This window comes from Ipomoea nil, unplaced genomic scaffold (assembly GCF_001879475.1).
Source record: "Ipomoea nil cultivar Tokyo-kokei standard unplaced genomic scaffold, Asagao_1.1 scaffold0114, whole genome shotgun sequence".
In the NCBI taxonomy this organism is placed as follows: Eukaryota; Viridiplantae; Streptophyta; class Magnoliopsida; order Solanales; family Convolvulaceae; genus Ipomoea; species Ipomoea nil.
In genome coordinates this window covers 1,069,221-1,091,126 of record NW_017616542.1, presented here as the reverse complement: position 1 = coordinate 1,091,126, position 21,906 = coordinate 1,069,221, and the positions used below count along the sequence as shown (strand labels likewise).

The window sequence follows — 21,906 nt, the reverse complement described above, 5'->3', positions numbered from 1 at the left end:
GCCGACTCAAAAGATGTGAGGGTGGGAATAATAATAATAATAATAATAAGAATCAGATGAATTAGAGCGTAGAAGTCAGAAGAATCAGAAGCCAGAAGCAGTCTGCAGATCGCCGGTTGCATCCGCCACGCGACCACGCTTCTCCGCCAGTTGCCTCCGCCAGTCACCGGCTCAAGGGGTAGATGTGAGGTTGAAGATATGTGACGGTGGGAAGGAATTTTGGGACAGAGATGTGAGGTTGAAGATGATGAGAGAGATTAGAGATGTGAGGTTGAAGATGATGGGAACACTCACAGGCTCACAGCTGTATAGCACTAACAGAGTCATCACAGCTATACAAATGTCTACTTTAATTGAGAGATTGAGACTAGTGCCGTGTCTCGATGCGGTCTAAAAAGTAAAAAAGCAACATTTGGTCTAAGCCTCTGGCTCTCTAGGTAGTCTTTTAATGTTTAATTAATATAAAAATTTAAAAAAAAAATACATTAATCGGGCGCCTAGGCGCCGAAAAATCGGGGCCTAGGCGCCCTAGGCGCTAGGCGCCCCCTGGACGCCTAGGGGGCGCCTAACGTCTTTTGCAACATTGGCTGCTGATGCTCTTTCCAGAAGGGACTTAGATCTTATGCCTGAGCCCAAAGCTGAGCTGCACACTGTCCTTTGTATTAGACCTCAGTGGATTGAGGAGGTCATCAGAAGCTATGAAGGTGATGAATGGGCACAAGAACAATTAACAGTCAACTTAATTACCCATGGCAGTAACCCCAATACATCAGTGGCTGAGGGATTGATCATACACAAGCAGAGAGTTTATATTGGCAGTAAAGGGGATCTGCGATCTAAGTTGATGTTACAAATGCATGACTCACCCCTAGGGGGGCATTCTGGTCAGCAAGCTACTTAGCAAAGATTGAGAACTCTATTTTACTGGAAGGGGATGAAACAGGAGGTTAAAACATTAGTTGGATGTTGTAATATTTGCCAAAGGTGTAAAACTGAAAGTATAGCCCCACCTGGGTTGCTACAACCCCTGAAAATCCCAGATCAAGCATGTAAAGGGATATCCATGGATTTCATTGAAGGCCTGCCTACATCTCAAGGGAAGGATGTAATTTTGGTGGTGGTAGATAGGTTAACTAAGTATGGCCATTTCATTGCCATTTCACACCCCTATTCTACTGAAAGTGTGGCCCTAGCCTTTATGGAAAACATCTAGAAGCTGCATGGATTACCTAAGGACATTGTCTCTAATAGGGATAAAGTCTTTCTAAGCAGATTTTGGCAGACAATTTTCAAACATTTGCAAGTTAAACTGAGTATGTCCACAGCCTATCACCCCCAATCAGATGGGCAAACTGAGAGGGTCAACAGATGTTTGGAAACCTACCTAAGGTGCATGGTTTTTAATAAGCCCAAGTCATGGTCCAGATGCTTATATTTAGCAGAACACTGGTACAACACCACTTTTCACTCCTCCCTACAGTGTTCTCCCTTCCAAGCCTTGTATGGCTACAAACCACCAATGCTGGCTTTGGATACTAGCCAAAGGACAGGGGCAGAGGGTTGGTTGGCAGAAAGAGAGACTATGCTCATTACACTCAGGGACAATCTAAGAATAGCACAACAAAGGATGAAACACCAGGCTGATAAGGGAAGGACTGAAAGAACCTTACAAATAGGAGATTGGGTATATTTGAAGATCCAACCTTACAGACAAACCTCCTTGGCAGTAAGATCCAATGTTAAATTGACAGCTAAATACTATGGACCATACGAGGTCACTCAAAAGATAGGTATTGTGGCCTATAAATTAGCACTGCCCGCTGGGACTCAGATTCATCCAGTATTCCATATATCCCAGTTGAAAAAGAGGGTGGGAGGACAAGCTGGGGCACAACTGGAACCCCCACTTGTAGGCCAGGAGGGTGAGGTATTGGCTCAACCAATTGCAGTGCTGAATAAGAGGCTTGTGAAGAGGAATAATAGGGCTGAAACTCAGATCCTTGTACAGTGGGCAAATCTACCTGAAGATGCTGCCACCTGGGAGGACTTCTACCACATAAAAAGACAGTTTCCGGAGTTTGATCCTTGGGGTCAAGGATCTCGCAGAGGGGGAAGTGATGTAATGGTCCAAGCCGCAGATGAAAACGCCGTCGTATGAAACAAGAGCAGTTGGGCAGTTATACTAAGTCAAACGCAGCGTTTTGAAGAAGCCGTTGAAGGCAGTTGGGAACAAGCTACAACGACGTCGTTTAAGCCTAAGTGGTAGTTAGTTAGTTAGTTGAAGGATGAATGTAATAAACTGAGCAGTGGGGAATTGTGGATGTTATGCAAACTGTAATGCAATTAATTCTTCTTCTCTAAACTTCTTCTTCTTCTCTCTATCACTTTTCTTACTCAAACCCTAAAGGACACTTCAGAATTCCTACCAATTACAAACAATCAAAACCCTAACCCTCACCGATGCTTGTTGAATCTGTTTGCGAAGGAATCTGCTCATCAACCCCATGCGTTACGACATGAATGGCAAGAAGTTGATTAGATTCGGCTCCTCTGCAACTAAAGAAGCAAGAAAGAAGAGGATGCCGCGGCAAAGAACACTCTTTAGCCACCATTTTCACTACCTCTGGCGTTGACACATGCAGTAGCCATCGAACAAGAACCACAACTTGTATAAGGTAAAAATCATATTTTTCTGATTTTGTAGTTATTAAATTATGTGGTTGTTTCTACTACATAAATCTATGAATCAATTTTAAAAAGATTATAGACTTTTCTTGATTTCCAGTGAAGGCGAGGAAGTGCAGAGATTGTCCAAAGATGGCGGTCTGTGTAATTTGGAGGGTCTAGATGAGGTTTTAAATATAAAGTATGTGATCCTGATTCAATTCTTAAAACCGTTTGCACCAATTTATAATTTATAAATTTTTTTTTGCTATTACTGCTGCTTTGGGATATATATATATATATATATATATATATATATATATATATATATATATATATATATATATATATATATATATAACTGTTAGCCTTTATGTATTTGCGTGGAAATAGGACCATAAAAGCATAAGTACATTAGTTAAATTTAGAGCAACCATTCATTACAATGTGAAATGGTTAGCCACGGTTACATATGCAGTTTCAAAAGCATAACCATAGTAAAATAGACTAAACACATACCGAAGATATTAGTTATAATCAAATCTGGTAAACTGTTTCAAGTACTCATTCATTTTAGAGTTTTGTTTTGTTTATTTTTTTTTCCAAATTTAGCCTTCTTTTTTTCTTTATCAACTTGTTAGTATATGATGGTTTGTTGACTAATATGTGTATGTGTTATGTATATCTAACTGAAGATAATGTCTATTTGGTCTCACAGTGAATGGCAATTTAGGTGCTTTATGTTTTTTTTTTTTCTGAGTTCTTAGTCTATTATCATTTGTTGAGTAATATATGTGTTTCTGTAATCTATATCAAACTATATTACATGGTAATTACTTTTCTTTCTTCACAACAACCTCCTTATGTTTCTTTGAACTCCCAGCCTCATCAAAGTCTTTCATTAGACATCTATTAAGAGGAACAACTACAACCTCAACACCTAGATCCTCAGGAATTTCATCAAGCCCAGCACATTGCTCCTGCTCAAAGTCTTCAGAAACATCATCCAACCCAACACACTCTTCATCATCACTCACAAACACCTGCAAGTTGAAAAAAAACATCCTTAACAGTTAGGTACTAAATGTTTGTCAGTTACAAATTAATTCAGCTTCTATTTTAGATATGTACCTAACAGCTTTGCCCAACATCCAAAGAACCACCTATCTCAGTTGATACCATCTCAGATGGGCTGCAACCTAACAAACCTGAGTAGTGCTGTGTAAGCACTGCCTCATCCCTACAAACACTGAGCACAGTGAACGCAGAGTAATAACTCTCTACTTGGTCCTTCTTCATAGCTATGCGGAATAGTATAGACATCCCACGCAAACGTCCTAGCTCCGGTGGAATAGAGTTATTACCCTAGGAAAATTAAAGTAGACCTACTGTGTCAAGATTTAGCATAAAAAATCAGCTAAGAAGATTAAAAAAAAAATTACATACCCCAGGATAGTTATCCTTTAAATCACCAGCTGCTATACCAACCAATTCAGCACATTCACTATCCCATATAACCATAGGAGCATCTCCAGTATCATCCGCAACACGAACTATCAGTCTATACCTCACAACTCCTTCTTGCCAATAGTTCTTACACCCAGCACGGTAGAGCATTCCACCACTTTCAGAGAGCTTTTTCTTGCAAGAATTAGTCTTTCAAGAAATGTAGTACCAATCACATAGACTCTCAACACCAACAATTCGGCCGGCTACCCAATACTCCCCCAACTGCTCAGGAAAACACAATAAACCTATAGTTACTCCAAGCCATATATGCTAACCTAATAAATTGTTAAAAGCATTCATCTATAGTTACCTAATTTTATAGTTTAGGTAACTATAAACAAACATAAATAGATTATAAGGATAAAATCATAGCTTATAAGATTTGAACCCTAGATCTTTACCATCAAGCCATTTGCTTATTCTTATTTTTTATCAGAACAGTATGGAATCTGCAAGTATGTACTATTTTTGCCTTATTAATCTTTGTTTATGCTATTGGACACAAACTTATTAAAAGCGCTTACTCCGCTTCAGCAAGGCGCAACCGTGTGAAAAAGCATGCGCTTGATCATGCTTTTCCAGCAAGGCGACGATTCCAACGAATAATTGTACCACAAAATAGTCACTTAATATGTCATTTTAAACTATTTTTTCCAACATGAGCTATATTTTTTTGTTTCATTTTCCACATACACTAATTTTATTATAGTAACACTGAAATATCATTTTATTATGATTAATGAATTAGTGTCTTTATTCTAAAAAAAAAAAAAAAACTATAATACTAAATATTAACCTAAAAAACATCTAGAGTTTTAACAATTTAGGGTTATTTCACTCAAAATGATGTCGTTTTGAGTGAAATAACTCATTTAAAAGAGAAGAGAACAATAGCTAATCGACCGACAAAGCGACCTAGTCGGTGTCTAAGCGGCCTAGTGGGTGCTTAGGAGGCTTAGTTGGCGCCTAGGAAACCTAGGCGGCCTAGTCGACTGCCTAGCCGCCTAGACCACCGATTATGGTGATACGCTAGGCGACCGCCTAGCACCTAGCGCCTAGACGCCGATTAATCGGTGTCTAGGCAAGATTTTTGTAACACTGATTATCACACTGATTTTAATAATGCTTTATAAAATGATTTTTGTTTATGCTTTATCGAAAAGTTGTATAATATTGTAAAAGTGTAGAACTATAATCCATGAAAAACTGGGAAAGAAACAAAGTTTGTTCCCCAGAGCTGACAAGAATATTATAAAAAAAAAAAAAAAAAAAAAAAAAAAAAAAAAAAAGTAGGACATTTCTAATCAACAATCTAGCAACCAAGAACTGTGGATCCTATGTTGTTTACAATGAATCTTTCTAAGGAAGATTTGACTTTGATCTTGTGTCTCTATGCTAGCACTGCTTTTCTCTCATCCAGTCAACAAAATCGTCCAGGATCAACGGCCAAGCAAGCTCTTCATCGTAATTGCTGAAATCTGGGAAGCTAATCTGTTCAAACAAGACAGGTTTTTGTTATTTATATGAATAAATCAAGAACAACACAAAGACAAAAGGGCAGTTAATTAACCTTAATAATTGAGTCAATCAAGAATTAGGAAAGTGAAGTATTACCTCACTGAGAAACCTGTAAAATCCTAGCCACTGATCCATGGTTATAACCTTGTAATCTTTCTGAACCTGACCAAAACACAAACAATTAGTTCCCATCATGGTATTGGGCACATAATTTCTGTTAGATTAAAAAAAAAAAAAAAAAAGTTGTCTCCACACTTGAAAATGTGACACTGTTTATGGGTTGTGAAACATGGCAGACTAGTTTGTATCTTGACAATGATGTCCTTTTTGAGTAACGAGGGAAACCCACAACCACTACAGGAGAATGTGCACAAGGGACAATGACGTCCTTTTCATAAGTACACCCAAATTGAAATATGATAACCATCCATTATAATAACAGGAACATTAACACAATAGAACACTTGTTTGACAGATACAAGGTAATTAAAAGCGCAGCTGAATATATTATAATGCAAGCATTCTCCATTGAAGAATAACAACTCACCTGTATATACTCAACAAGTGCTGCAACTTGTGGTTGAAATCGGGGGCCTAACACGAGATCCAGAAGTACACAAACGATTTCAGTCTCGACGCACTTCTGATTATCCTCTAGAAGACGGGAAGAGAAAAGGACAATAAGCAGCAAAGAAGAACGCAGCAACAGAAGAAGCTATATATATATATATATATATATATATATATATATATATATATAAAAGAACATACCTGTTATGCAATACTGAAATGCATAGGCATAGAAGTCTACAAAGTTTGATGGACTTTGAAGCTGCAAAAAAGAGAACGAGAAACGAGTTAAGAGCTTGGCAAAAAATACACTTGATAGACCTGAGCTTAACACAGACAGAAATGAATGGAAAACGTGAAAATCATATATACCTCCTCCTCAAGTTGCCCAAATGCCTTCTTTAGATTCTCTACTGTATCAGCATTTAGCTCTTTAGCCCCGTTTCGCCATTCCTCCTAGTAAATGATAACCGGCCTGTTGTTACTTTCAATACAGGAACGAGTAAAATTTAAACCGATAATAAGACTATATGTACATTTCGCTTACCAGAGTAAAATAGCCTTGTTTTCCAGCTTGCATTTTCCTAAAAACCCAATAATCCATAAGTGTTAACACAGCACACAGAAATACACAAAGAGATGGAAGTAAAATTTAAAGAGTGAATTAGTATACCATGCAAGTATTAGCATCCTGATGTCAGTATGGGCAACTCCCAGATGTGAGCAGAGAATTTCAATTCCTTCCGGGCTAGTCAATGAAGAACATAAGAATAAGTTGACAAATGAAGAAGCTGAAAATCCAGTTTTTTTTTTTTTCTTTTTCAGTGACGAGGGAATTGCTCCCACTAAAAGTTAATTTATAATGATTATCGTGTCAACAACCCGACTAACTTGATTGGTAACTAAGATATAGAATTTTCCTCCTTCCATCCCATTTTATGTGTCTGAGTTGGTTTAACCAATAAACAATAAGTAGGACAGAGAGAGTATAATCTAGTTGGTTTCGCTCAACTACGCTATAATGCACATGAGCCAAACCACACAAAAAGATTGAATCCAATCAATTACTTCTCTCTTATTTTATCAATATGGGACTCTTAACACAAAAAAATCAAAGTAATGAGCAGAGCAGAGGAATACTTACTAAATCAACCCAGATGAATCATTAGCATAGGTATAGAACAGTTTATCAATTCGTTCTAACTCCATATCTGCTTCTGCACACAGAGGAATAAAGTGAGGCAGTGTAATACAGTTTCAGAACCATGTTCTTGAAAGTAAACCGGACAGGATTCTTAACAACAAATTTCAATTCTCTATTGCCACTTTGATACGAGAATTAATTCACGACAGAAAGACAACGTAAAACTTTCCAGTTTATGGTAAAGGTAGCAACTTTTCTTCTCCCTCCTCCTTTCCAGTTTCAATTTGATATACAAACCACACATACACAAAAGTTGAAAAAAAAAAAAAAACTTTAACGAGGATTGACCCATTATAGACGTAAAGTAGATGTAGTACCGGAGCGAACGGGATCCGGCGGCGGTGGAGGGGAAGAAGTGGCGGCGCGTTTCTGGGACGTTGCGCGTTTCTTGGACTTACCACGACCCATGGAGAAGCTTAGACAACAAGAGAGAAACCGCAGTGCAGCTTTCAGGAGCGATTTTGCAGAAACTAAGAATCCGATTATCGTCCTTTTATAGGTTGCTTTACTTGTAATAACTTGTTCCAAATTAGGATTAATAGATGTTGTGATTCCTAGAATTTGAGTACACCTTATTATACTAGGACTAGGATTGTGCATATTGGATTATAGAGAAATAGACAATGGCGGGATATGTTATCTCTATAGATGTTGTGATTTTTAAATTTTCAGTACACCTTATTATACTATGTTTATAGATGTCCTTGACGGCTCCCTTCAAGCCCGCGGCGCATAAGTCGTCCCCAAAGAGCCGGATGTGGCCGTTCTCAGCGGCGACATCATTCCACGGCATCTTCAGGTATTGAAGACTGGTATAGAAAACAACAGGTATTTATTTAAGTTTACTGTCTATCTATCTCTTTTTTCTGGAAAAAAAAAAAAAATGTACCATATATTTAGGATTTCTTTAATTTTTTTTTATTTAGGATCTTCAATTAATTTGGATTTTACTCAATTAGACAGTCACCTGAATTCTTTTTAGCTTGTTAGTGGAAGTCAAGATTGCTTGCCTTTTGGGATAATTAATGATGGGAAATTTCTCACTTTATAACAAAAAGTGGTTCTTTTAATCTTTTTCCAGCTGATGATGCTGGATGATTCTGGGATAATTCTTGTGCATAGTTCTGAATTTTGAATATGTGATTCTTTGATCAAAGGAATATAACTATTATCTTATATGATATGATCATTCTTGTCCTCATTTTATTTTTTTATTTTTATCTATGTGAAAAATCTTATGCAATTGTTATTTTAACATGAAGTTAATAATGTAGTTGTCAGATTGAAATAATAGAAGGCAATTTACATCTCCTAGTGACTTCCATGTTGATGGTGTCAATGAACATTTCATCTCTATGGTAGCATTGTTAACAATTGAAAATTGATTTATGTTTTTCTTTGTTGCTTTTCAATTTTTTTCGTTTAAAGCTCAGTAGTCACTTCTTTGAATACTTTCACTTTAGGCAATGATAGAAAATACTAGAGCTAATGATATACTAAAACAAGTTCCCTTCTTGGTGCCATTTACTAGCAGACCTAATATTTTTGCTGTGAATGATGATTCAGTTGTATTACTATACTAAAACAAGCTCCCTACCTTCTCGGCCCCCTCCCTACCTCTATTACCCAATTCCCCATCACCTATAACTCCTCTCCTAATTTTACATTCCTAAAATCCACTTCCCAACTCTTTTCAAGTGGTATTTACTATTTAACTATTTATTAGTGATTTGGTGCACTACACTAATGATTGATGGAACAATATGCTTATATTGTCATAAAATTCATCTTAATTGTAGTATTTTTGTCTTTAAAGTTGCATTACAAAATTGATATGAGTTTTAGATAAGTGAACAAAGTTCTCATTTTTTGAGGGGGTTCCAAGTCTTAATACAAAAGGAGTTGATAAACATGCTTAATGAGCATGAACTTGAGGTATTTTGATTCGTGAACATCTCTTTAGAATTCTGTCTTGCAAAATAGATATGAATATTGTTTAAAGTTGTAGACCTCTCATTGGATTATTCTATTAGTAGGTTGTGATCACTTTTAAATTTTTTAAAGTTGTCATTTTGTGATGTTATTATTTCTGCTGAAGAGGAACAAGAGGGTGTGCATAGATCTATCGCGCGGGATGGTTCAACTTCAGAAAGTAAACAAATCTCAATGCGCTATGAAGGACAAGATTTATCTTAGGGGTCTCTTCCACCACCTTAGAGCTCTCATTGCCTTGAATTGCAGCCTCATCTTCGTTACTGGTACTTTTCCCTTTTTTATATCTACAAGAATTGTGGGCTTGTTTTAATCTTATTTGTCTGTGATGACACCTCACTCTTTACTCACAAAGTTGGCATCTTTCTTGTGTTCATTATGGATTTTTCTTCTTCTATGCTAAAGATGACTCAAAGTATGTGAGTGATGCCAGTTCCAACTACCAAGTTTATGTTCTATATCCTAGACAAAGATGTTTGGAGGTTATCAGTTTCTAGTAATGCTGAAAGAATATAAAATTATGCTAAAATTGTCCACTTTCTGTGTGTGGGGCTATAGAAAGCTTGATCACCTACTCAATATGTGTTTTAGATAGAATTACATTGTATATATCATGATAGATTAATGTTGGATTATTATATTTTGTTAGAAAATTATGTATGTTAGGATTATATATATATATATATATATATATATATATATATATATATATATATATAGACTTGCACTCGGGTGCGAACGGCTCGCCCAGGCGCGAAATAGGAATGGATTCTGTTCGTCCACGTGTCCAGATCTAATGGATGAGAAACACTGATTTTTTAAAAAAACGCGGTGACATTTTCGTAAATAATTGAACATCGAAGTTCAAGTAAAATGTATTACAAGTGCATGTAAAATGTATTATAGGTGCAAGTAAAAATTTACACTGAGCATCAATACTTAGTTGCACTTATAGTTCTAAGTAGTTGCACACATAGGTATAAGTAGTTGCATCTAGGTGTATGAATGTTTGCGAGTGGTTTTCAGGAGTATTACTACCCGCTGAACTCAGATCAATGAATGTTAACAAGGCAAAATTACATGCACTCATAGGTGAAAGTAGTTGCACCTATAGTTATAAGTAGTTGCACCTATAGTTATAAGTAGTTGCACCTATAGTTATAAATAGTTGCACATATAGTTATAAGCACACCCAGGTGCATGAATGGTTGCGGAAAGTGAATGCTAACAAGGCAAAATTACATGCACTTATAAGTGAAAATAGGTGCACTTATAAGAGATTTTACTTGCACTTCGATGTTCAATTATTTACGAAAATGCCACCGCGTTTTTTTTTAAGTTATTAGAGCTGGACACGTGTCGCGCGCTGATTCGTTCGCATTTTCTTCCTGCGCACTTATTCGCACCTGAGTGCGTCCCTATATATATATATATATATATATATATATATATATATATATATATATATATATATATATATATATATTGTGTTGAATGGTTTGAACTATATAAATGTAATGTTGTTTGGTATTAGAATTTTCTGTTTAGCAAGAATTAATTAGTACAGGATACTATTGAATTAAATTAAATATTAAAAGAAAAAAATAGGCGTTAAAGACGCCTATTGTTATTTTTTTTTATTTTTGTTAAACACAATACGCTTCTTTACTTAGCTAGTAAAGATGCGTATAGTCTACCTTACGGCTTCCAATTAAACACGCAAAAATACTCAGCTTTCGGTGGCTGTGTCATACGCGTCTTTACTAGTAAAGATGCGTATTACCATTTGAGTAAAGACGCGAATGGGTCTTTTTGTACTAGTATATGATAGGAGATGTATATACAAATAGTATTATAGAAACATGATAGGAAATGTACAAACATACCTGCCCGTTGATGTTGTGCCTGATCAGACTAAGTCTCAGAATTCCCCGTTGATGTTGTGTTGCATAATAATTTAGGTTTGTACTTCTAACCCATGGGCAATGGCTTAATATATAGACTAATGGTGTAGTTATAATTTTATAAGAATTTGTGGTTAGAGTTCTATTAAGACTTTAATATTATAGTTACACTAATGGTGTAGTTATATTTATATACTAGTTTTTTACGTGATTGTGATAATGCCCAATGTTTTTTTTTTTTTTTTTTTTTTTAAAAATAAGTACTTTAAAGTATATCAAGGCAAGATTATATTGGAATTGTTCATGCATAGATAATTGAATGTTGAATTTGCGTATTTAAATAGGTAATTCTAAGTTTACAAATGCAAGATAATATAGTCATTGATTATAATTGTCAATAAAATAATTGTATAGGTATGGTTAAAACCGAATACGGGACATAAGGGAGAGCAAATAAAAATTAGGGCATAAAATATTAAATATATACTAATATTGAAGAGCTAACTGCTGATTGCCAAACAATGACATTGCGAGATAGTTTCCCACTTTAATTTGTTGTGTGATTTGAATACTCTTTTTATCAATAAATTTCCCAAATAGTTAATATGATTGGCTTAATTATATTTTTTTATTTTTTTAAAACAATTATTATTATTATTATTATTATTATTATTATTATTATTATTATTATTATTATTATTACTAGTAATTCACCCGCGCGATGCACGGGGGAAAATTATGTTATTATAAATATAAATAAAAAAATAGAAAAAATAAAAATATTTTAAATTTTTTAATATAATAATATTTTTGAGCTTCCATTGGTCAAGTATTTATTATTTTTATAGAATACAAAATTATAATTAAAATTTTGTATGGTTAATATAATCTCTAATTATGTACATATTCAAATAAACTTATAGAGAGAATTTACATAATTACATTGATTTATTCTTAATTGTATTTCATCTATATTATAATTTTCACAATACGAATAATAACTAAGATAATTACATTTATAAAGCAAATTTCAAATTTTGTATGAGTAAATTTATACTCTAATTGAACACATTTTTTTATATGATTATATAATATATTCTTTATGCACATGGCATTCCATAAACTAAAATGTCATTTTATAAGTCCAAGACCACTTTTTGTGGAGATAATTCAAATGTATTTTTTTTTTCTTTTAAAAGTCCTAAGTTTAGACAACCCAAAAACATTAAAGACCCATACGATATATACATTTATATATATTTAAATTTTTATTTATGGCTTACATGATTTTTTTTTTTTTTTTTAATTCTGAAGTCCAATAATTGACTCACGGCCCGCAACATTTGCTTTCTTCATCCCTTCTCGCTTCTGCCATTTCTTTGAAGCATTTGAGATGGAGAAAAATTATATGTAGAGGCTTGCATTAATTGCACTGTTTCAAATATTGAATAGACTTTCATCGAAAATTTAATTAATATTGTAATCCCAAGAACCACCATAAATAACAAAAGCATATCAAATAGACTTTCATTGTAAAGCCCGAGATTTAACTAATATTGCATCGTTTCATATTTTCTATTAATCGGGAATCGGAATCCTTAATCCTAATATCATAACATTTAATAACTCCATTAATTCAATAAATGTAATCATTTGTTATGGGCGAGAAAAAAAAAACAGCTATTTTATTTTTTAAATATTGTGCTTTTTTTTTTTTTTTAGTAAAAGATGTTGTGGCTATTTTATATTTATAGCTAGTAATAATAATAATGTTGGTAATTAATTATACCATTAATTATTTCCCAACCATATAGCTTTATTATATGTAAGATGTCATTTTACATGTTAATCTAAACAACTAATTTTTTCAAATATCTTTTTACCGCTATTAATATAATTTGTTGGTCAAATCCGCTAATGTTAACTGCTAACTGCTGATTGTCAAACAAGGATATTGCGAGTTAGTTCTTACTTCAATATGTTGTGTGATTTGAATACTCTCTTTGACAACAAATCTCTCAAGTAGTTAATATGATTGACTTTATTAATTATATTTTTAAATTTTTTTTTTCATGGTATTAATAAAATACTTGGTAAACAAATATATATCATTATTTTGTATTATAACTTTGACATTTAATTAAAAAATAGTGCACAAAAAAAGATAATAGACAATGTAGTGAATATAATCAATTGATGAATTTGAATGTAAAGAATTTTTACATTGAAGAAAAATAAAGACAATTTAACTAATAAAATCATTTCTCTTAATTAATTTATTGATAATGAATATTTATTTTTTAATAAAAACATTATACGGACAATGTAGCGAATATAATCACTTGATGAATTTGAATGTAAAGAATTTTTATATTGGAGAAAAATAAAGACAATATAACTAATGAAAAAGGTCTTAAGTTCGAACATCATCCCAATCAAAGTTGGCATAATTAGTACTCTATTTTATTCTTATTAAATTAAAATAATAATTTAGTAGCTACAACAAAAAATAATACATATGCATTTCTTTAATTTAGAATTATATATTTATATGTCTACAATTAGGCATGACCGCGGTTCTGGTTCCGGTTTCGAAAATGGTCGAACCGGAACCGGAACCGGAACCTTATATTAAGGTTCCGGTTCCGGTTAGAATCGGCGGTTCTAACCGAATTTTTTTTTTTTTTTAATAATTATACTAAAGTGGCCCAGTAGGCCACTAACGAGTGGCCTACTGGCCTTTGCCAAGTTTTTAAATATTTTTTTTTTTGGGATTTCACGGTTTGGAACCGGAACCGTCCGGTTCCAAGATTATACAAACCTTTACCGAAGTTTCGGTTAAGAACCGGAACCGGAACCGTACGGACGGTTCCGGTTTGCACATTCACGGTTCCGGTTCAAACCGGAACCGTGGTCACCTCTAAAAAAAAATCATTATCAATAAATCAATAAATTAAGTAAGAGAAATAATTTCATTAGTTATATTTTCTTTATTTTTCTCCAATATAAAAATTCTTTACATTAAAATTCATCAATTGATTATATTCGCTACATTATCCCTACAATGTCTTTATTAAAAAAATTATTCATTATCAATAAATTAATTAAGAGAAATAATTTTAAATTAATTGACTATATTATCTTGCATTTGTAAACTAATGGTATAGTTATAATTCTATAAGGATTTGTGGGTTAGAGTTCTGTTAAGACTTTAATATTATAATTCTATAAGGATTTCTAGGCAATGTTAACGGTGAATTGACAGAGAAGATAATATTTAACAGAAAAGTTAACGGATAATATAATTAAGATAAATTAGGAAATCTCATGCAAAAATTGAACAATCCGAACCATTCATTTAATTTAATAATTTGACATCATTTTTTCTACCCATTATAGGCCTAACTTTCTTTGGCTCTTATTTGTATAGTAGACATTATCCCTACAATGTCTTTATTAAAAAAATTATTCATTATCAATAAATTAATTAAGAGAAATAATTTTAAATTAATTGACTATATTATCTTGCATTTGTAAACTAATGGTATAGTTATAATTCTATAAGGATTTGTGGGTTAGAGTTCTGTTAAGACTTTAATATTATAATTCTATAAGGATTTCTAGGCAATGTTAACGGTGAATTGACAGAGAAGATAATATTTAACGGAAAAGTTAACGGATAATATAATTAAGATAAATTAGGAAATCTCATGCAAAAATTAAAATTTGAACAATCCGAACCATTCATTTAATTTAATAATTTGACATCATTTTTTCTACCCATTATAGGCCTAACTTTCTTTGGCTCTTATTTGTATAGTAGAAATTGTGAATATTAAGTTAAAAGACAATTTAAAGTTCGAGTTAGGTTGAGTAATGTCTTTGTATTATAATTATTAACTAGTATTTTTACCCGTGCGATGCACGGAATGGAATTGTTGTAATATATTATGAATATTTAAATCGATATATAATTATTTAAGGGTTAATTTCACCACAGGTCGCTTATTTTTCCTGACAATTTCAAATTTAATCCTAGACTATAGTTATTAATTATTACGATTTATTCTATGTTATAATTCTTACGTTAATATTCTTACTATTATTATTAACACTTAATTACTTTTAGATATTATTATTACCACTTATATTATCATTATTATTATATTATTATTATTAGTTTCTTTTCAAGTTCTGTTAGTATATAATGGCCGTTAGGAATATAACCATAATTAAATATTCTTGTATTGTATTCCGTGAGTCACAATAATAACATAACAATAATTAAATATTTTTCAATTCTATATTCTTCTAGGATTTCTATTACCATCATTAATTATTCCCTAATTTATCATAATTAAATAATTTGACCAATTATAAAGGAAGATTTTTTAGAAATTGGGCGGGAAGTTAAAATTTCAGGATTTTGTTTATATATATATAGTATAGATTACAATAGGAATTGTATTACACTATTTTATAATCTTAGAATAGAATTTTAACCTAGAACTATTGTACAAATAGGAAAGTAGAAATCAATATATTTTATTAGGAATAAATACTTTTTAGGAATTGGGCGGGAAGTTAAAATTTCAGGATTTTGTTTTTATATATAGCATAGAGTATAGATTCTGATTTTAGAATGAGTATTTTTAAAAGAAATCTTAATTATAATATAGTCATATGGTTTGGTGAGCAATTATTGTAACAATAATTGCTCACCAAACCATATGGTTATATTATAGTTAAGATTTATTTATTTATTTATTTATTTATTACATGGTGTATAAAAATTCAAATTAATCTTAATTCATTTTCATCTCTCTTGCCTCATTCAATCCATCCAAAAACTCACAAATAAACTTCAATTGAGATTATTCTAATGAGGTCAATCTTAAAAATTTAGTACATAGTATTTAATATTACACATTTTTAAGAACTTAGTAAACTACAATAGTAATTGAATTACAATTTCCAGAGTCACCACGGATCAAAAATTTTAGACCTTTGAGATTTCTAGAATTTAAGATTTGTAGTAAACACCCTCCTTAAATATCAATTCTTATTTTAATTGTAAATATATTTATGTTCATAATTGTGTCATAGCAATTCACACATAATTATTAAATAACAAAATTTTTATATATGAATAAACCTCATATATGATATATTTTTATAACATATTTCTCGTGCATCGCACGAGACAAATACTAGTATATAAATAATGTTATGTCGTTGAATTTTAGACGTACAAATAAACAGTGAATTTTGTAAAGGAAATTAAATAATTTGGGGCGATTGATTTAAACATTGGAATCAGAATTGTATTTTGAATCAAATATTAGATCATTGTAATGTACCAATACTATGTAGTCTAATGGTACTTGGGTTGGACTTTCATTTAGAAAGTTGTGAGTTCAAGTCTCATTAGGGGCATTATTGGTTCTTTGTGTTTCAGTAGGTTGAGAAAGTATATGAACAGATACATTTTGTAATAGAGTCAGTAGCATTAAAATAAAAAAAATAATTATAATGTGTTTAAGTGGAATAATTTTCCTTATTTGTTAGTTTCCTTATTTGTTAGTAACCCATATTAAATGAGATCACATCTCATTCATTAATATATTTCTAATGGAAGGATGAGATTGAATGAGAAATATAGTGTAAATAAGGTCATATTTTAATTAGAATGGTTAAAAAGTAATTCTATTATTGTGTTAATTTTGGTTAGAATTAGATGGGAATCTTTGATATAATAATAGACCACAAAATGAAATAAGTAGTAATTCATTCTTGTTAGTAGCTGTACCACTCAAACCATGAACACATTGTAGTAATTCATTCTTGTTGGATTTTTTTATACACGCTGGTGTGTGCGTGTATGTGTGACGGTGTGTGCAACGTGTCTACTTCATAAGGCATGAGAAAGTTTTTTTTTGGCCCCGACGGTGTTTTCTTGTAGAAAATTATTATTAGATGTGTGCGTAACGTATTGTGTTTTCCTTTTTTTTAAAAAAAAAATGGAAAAGAAGGTAAGATGGGTATTCCGTTTATTTTTTGTTGAACATAGATGTTATTTTATGTTGGTATGTGTTTTATAACATTTGAAGTGTATGCGTAACCATGGTATGGTGAGTGCAAATTGTTGGGTAAAGGGGTTTCCAACTTCCGATAATTCATTTTTGTACACAGATTTATTATTAGGGGTGTGCGTGGAATGAAATTGTTAGTTTGTTTTGAATGAAATCGACGGAAAGGGTATTATTCGAATGTGTTGATATGGCGCTGTTGTGTGCGTGTTTGTGTTAAGGTGTGCAGCGTGTGCATTTGTGTGTGCGAATTGGTGGTGGCGTGTGTGTTAGCCTGGCAATGGAATTTTGCTTAATTTTTTTGTTTTATTTTTATTTTTTACGGTGGTGTGTGCATTTGTGTAGTATGGCGTATGCAAATGTTTGACAATTGAACTTTTGCATCATGTCGTTTTTTTATTACGGTGGCGTGTGCATTTGTGTGCACAAATTGGTGGTGGCGTGTGCGTTAGCCTGACATTAGAATTTTGTGTAATTTTTTTTGTTTTATTTTTATTTTTTTTACGGTGGTGTGTGCATTTGTGTGGTATGGCCTGTGCAAACTTCTAGCAATGGAACATTGCATCATGTTGGATTTTTATTTTTTTATTTTTTGTAATGGGATGTGGTTGCGTTGGATCTGGCGTGTGTATAACACTGTGTCTTTAGGTAAGCATTGCAACTATGAGTGTGCATTTGTTTTTATTTTTAGGATTGTGCAAGTTTATTAGAATTACGTAACCAACAAAACTCAACTATATAAATCTGATTTTTGTATAGGCGTATGACAAACTTAATAAAAAATTGAAATTAATAAATAAATAAACAAAGTAAATAGACTCAGAATTTAAAAGTATGCATACCATTTAGGAACAAAAATCCGCATGCGAGATTAAAAAAGAAAGAGAATATGTCAAAATGAAATATGAGAATTGTAGGATGAACTACCATATTTTTTTAACAAGTATAGAATTTTACATGCGACAGAGTGATGCACCAACATTGTTATTTGTGTTGTTGGTTGTATTACACTACTCCATGGCATGTGCAAACATAGGGGTAAGTGTGTGCGTATTGTTCACGAGTGTGTGCATGAGCGTATACGAGAGCGTGCATTTCATAAAGCAAAGGAATGGAATGACCATGTGTGTGCATGCACGGAGTGTGGTGTGTGCGTTACGATGTAATAGACCAAAGAACAACTTAAATAAACGAATATAACAAGAAACACAAAGTAACAATAGACTATAGTGAAAAAGAATGTATTATTTATTGCACTTGACTAGATTAACTAGCATACTACAAACATTTGCTCATACCTTAATATAAACCATGGACTCCGCACTTTGACGCACACACCCAACACCCTAATTAATATTTAGAGTACATCACAATAACAAAAATTTAAAAGAAAAAAACATAAATGCAAACTGGAAACTCCTCAAACGCACACACTAAAATATGCAACCACACCGGAAGCACAAACTTATAATTTGAAACGCACATACCTCCTTCATAACTAGCATTCACCACAATACACAACACCAAAAATGAAAAATCGAATAAAATTAAGAAACTGATAAATGTAACGCACACACTCTGCCACTATGACGCACACACCTAAAGCCCAAACAATATTTTTAGTACATTACAAATATTATTGCACAACAATGCACACATCACCCAGTAATTTGCAGACACCATCCAAAACCAAGTAACAAAATCAAAACTACCTGAGGTAACGCAAAGGCCATGTGTTGTATATTCTACCAACAAGAACATAAAAATAAATAAATAAATAAATCCCACGGTTTATACACATTTATGTACATTTAAAAAAAAAAAAAAAACAACAAGAATTAACGCACACACCATATCACAACAATGCACACACCACTGTGAAATTACATTTACAATAAACCAGTAAACCCAACATGAAGTAACTCACAGACCAAGTGCACTTGAATTTCCTCACAAAATACTTGCTGATGATATTGCTTGTTTCAGGAAAAGTGTGGATTTTTTCCAAGTGAAAGGGTTCAACTTGAATTTGGCAATTTCCTGTTCTTTTTTTTTGAAATTTTCATGGTGCTTCTATTAGAAAAATGCTGCAATAATTTCAGGTGGGGATAGATCCCAATACAAAATAGTAGGCTGCTGGAACGCAGCAGATGCTAACGCATGAGCTAAATAATTATCTGTTCTAGGAATGAAATTAAAAGAACAAGAATTAAACGAAGCTGCAATGGACCTACAGCTATCAAAGGAATAACCAACATACGAACGAACTGAAGATGAGGGTGCAATAAGATATCGTTGCAACGATAGGCAATCTGTGTATAGATGTACTGACGTCTCACCCTGGTTTTTAAGCCATGATAACGCTTCTTTGCACGCAAGCGCCTCTGCCATGAGTGGTGAAAAACAAGTTGGAAGGGGGGCACTGAATGCTGCCACGTATCCGCCATCTGCATCGAGTAAGATTGCCCCCACCGTTGCTACACCGGAGTCGTGGAGGTAGCCGGCATCCACGTGGCATATCCTGCGTAGTTGCGTCGTCGTGTTGTGGGGTTGTGCCATCGTGTGAGTATGTTGTTGCAGCTGTGCTACGGGCTGGGGCGGCAGCCGTGTGTTGCGCCAAGCTTCCACGGTTGCCGTGACCGTGGCGAGGAGTTTCGTGGGCCGTGGCATAACGGCATCCCATACCGCTCCATTCCGTGCTCTCCAAATATGATATAAGATTGCTGTTGCATATAACATTCTATTAGAGTCTAGAACATTTAGGAGCTCAGAGAACCAAATATGAAAAACATTCGTCACAATATTGGGGATTGGAAGGCTAGATCGTTCCCAAATGGCTTTCGCAAAATCACACAACACTAAGGCATGCATAGTATCCTCTTGAACATTTCCACACATAGCACAAATTGGGTCCACTTCCACTCTCTTTATAATCAAATTTGCAGTGGTTGGGAGGATATCACTAATTGCTCTCCATAGAAAGGTTTTCCATTTGGGTGGGATTTTTAGGCTCCACAGGGCGAGCCATTTATCAAAAGATCCATTATTAGGCTCATAATTTCCCACAATGCGTCTGTACCCATTCTTGACCGAATAGGTTCCTTTTGGGTCCCCGTGCCAATACCATGAATCGTCATATCCTGGGGAAATAAGTATCTTCTCTATATTCTCCACATCTATAGGTTGGAACAAGTCAGTGAGAATTGAGTGATCCCACGTACCAGTATCCTGATCAATCAACCCCACAACTTTCGCATCTGCTAATTGCACAGGCATGTCCGTTTGTATCATAGGTTCCTGTTCATCCTGTATCCATGGATGTGCCCATATTGATGTGTCGTTACCATTCCCAATCCTGCGCCTGACACCACTACAAATCAGGCTCTTTGCTGCCATAATACTTCGCTAGCAAAAACTAGGATTATTTCCCACTTCTGCCTCATAAAACGAATTCCTGGGGTAATATCTGGCTTTATAAACAGCTGCCACCAAAGATTCTGGCTTGGTAAGTAGGCGCCATGCTTGTTTCCCTAACATGGCCAAATTGAACGCCCTCAGATCTTTGAAGCCCAGTCCGCCAAGCTTCTTTGGGATACACAATTTGTCCCACGCTTTCCAATGTATTCCTTGACTATTGCCAGTTCCCCACCAATAGCGGTTCATAACTCTCTCAATTGCCGTACACATAGTCGCAGGTAATAAAAAAAACACTCATTGAAAAAGTAGGCATAGATTGTGCTACACTTTTCAAAAAGATTTCTTTACCAGCCTGTGATAGCAACTTCTTATTCCATGACCCAATCCTGTGTCTGATTTTGTCCTCAATATATGCAAAGGCTGCTTTTTTATTCCTCCCTACAAACGATGGGAGTCCCAAATACTTTCCAAAATTAGGAGCCTGAACCACACCCAGAATCTGTGCCACCTCATTCCTATCAACTTCGTCAGTATTCTTGCTATAGCATATACTTGACTTGTGATAATTAACTACCTGTCCAGACAACTTCTCATACATAGATAAGCAATTTTTAATCTCACTGGCTTCCTGGGCATTGGCTTTGAAAAAGAGCAGACTATCATCAGCAAAAAACAAATGAGATATTGGGGGGGGGGGGGGGGCACCCCTTGCAACTCTACAACCATGAATTGAACCCCTAGCCTGTGCCTGCTGTAATAACAACGAGCCCTTCTGCACATATAATAAAAAGATAAGGAGACAAAGGATCCCCTTGTCTTAATCCACGAGTAGGCATAATCGTGTCACTACGCGAACCATTAATCAAGAAATTATAAGACACTGAGGTTACACATAACATAATCAACTCCACCCATCTGTTGTCAAATCCCAGCGCTACAAGCATGTTGCGTAGGAAAGACCACTCCATTCTGTCATAAGCCTTGGCCATATCTAGCTTGAGAGCACCCCACCCCACCTTTCCACACTGCTTCCGGTTCA

The 21,906-nt window shown here is 33.9% G+C and overlaps 2 protein-coding genes across 2 annotated transcripts; both read right to left on the bottom strand.

Annotated features, from left to right (window-relative positions):
• Positions 1 to 5,436: 5,436 nt before the first annotated feature.
• Positions 5,437 to 7,191, bottom strand: LOC109146772 (DCN1-like protein 4). The gene is made up of 8 exons (XM_019294453.1): positions 7,153 to 7,191; positions 6,935 to 7,077; positions 6,809 to 6,845; positions 6,634 to 6,717; positions 6,463 to 6,523; positions 6,239 to 6,345; positions 5,788 to 5,853; positions 5,437 to 5,664 (listed from the first exon to the last, which is right to left on the bottom strand). The coding sequence occupies exons 1-8, from the start codon at positions 7,189 to 7,191 to the stop codon at positions 5,569 to 5,571; spliced, it is 633 nt and encodes a 210-aa protein (XP_019149998.1). The 3' UTR covers positions 5,437 to 5,568.
• Positions 7,192 to 19,526: 12,335 nt separating this feature from the next.
• On the bottom strand, positions 19,527 to 20,846 carry LOC109146689. Its single transcript, XM_019294367.1, has one exon. The coding sequence runs from the start codon at positions 20,844 to 20,846 to the stop codon at positions 19,527 to 19,529; it is 1,320 nt and encodes a 439-aa protein (XP_019149912.1).
• Positions 20,847 to 21,906: the final 1,060 nt, after the last annotated feature.

Excerpts from the sequence above, each read along its gene's own strand:
- LOC109146689 (XM_019294367.1), bottom strand. The coding sequence starts at position 20,846 with ATGGCAGCAAAGAGCCTGATTTGTAGTGGTGTCAGGCGCAGGATTGGG.
- LOC109146772 (XM_019294453.1), bottom strand. The coding sequence starts at position 7,191 with ATGGAAGGAGGAAAATTCTATATCTTAGTTACCAATCAA. Across the intron at positions 6,846-6,934 it reads AGGATGCTAATACTTGCATG|GAAAATGCAAGCTGGAAAAC; the intron begins GTATACTAATTC and ends TTGGGTTTTTAG. Across the intron at positions 6,346-6,462 it reads ATTTCAGTATTGCATAACAG|AGGATAATCAGAAGTGCGTC; the intron begins GTATGTTCTTTT and ends CCCGTCTTCTAG.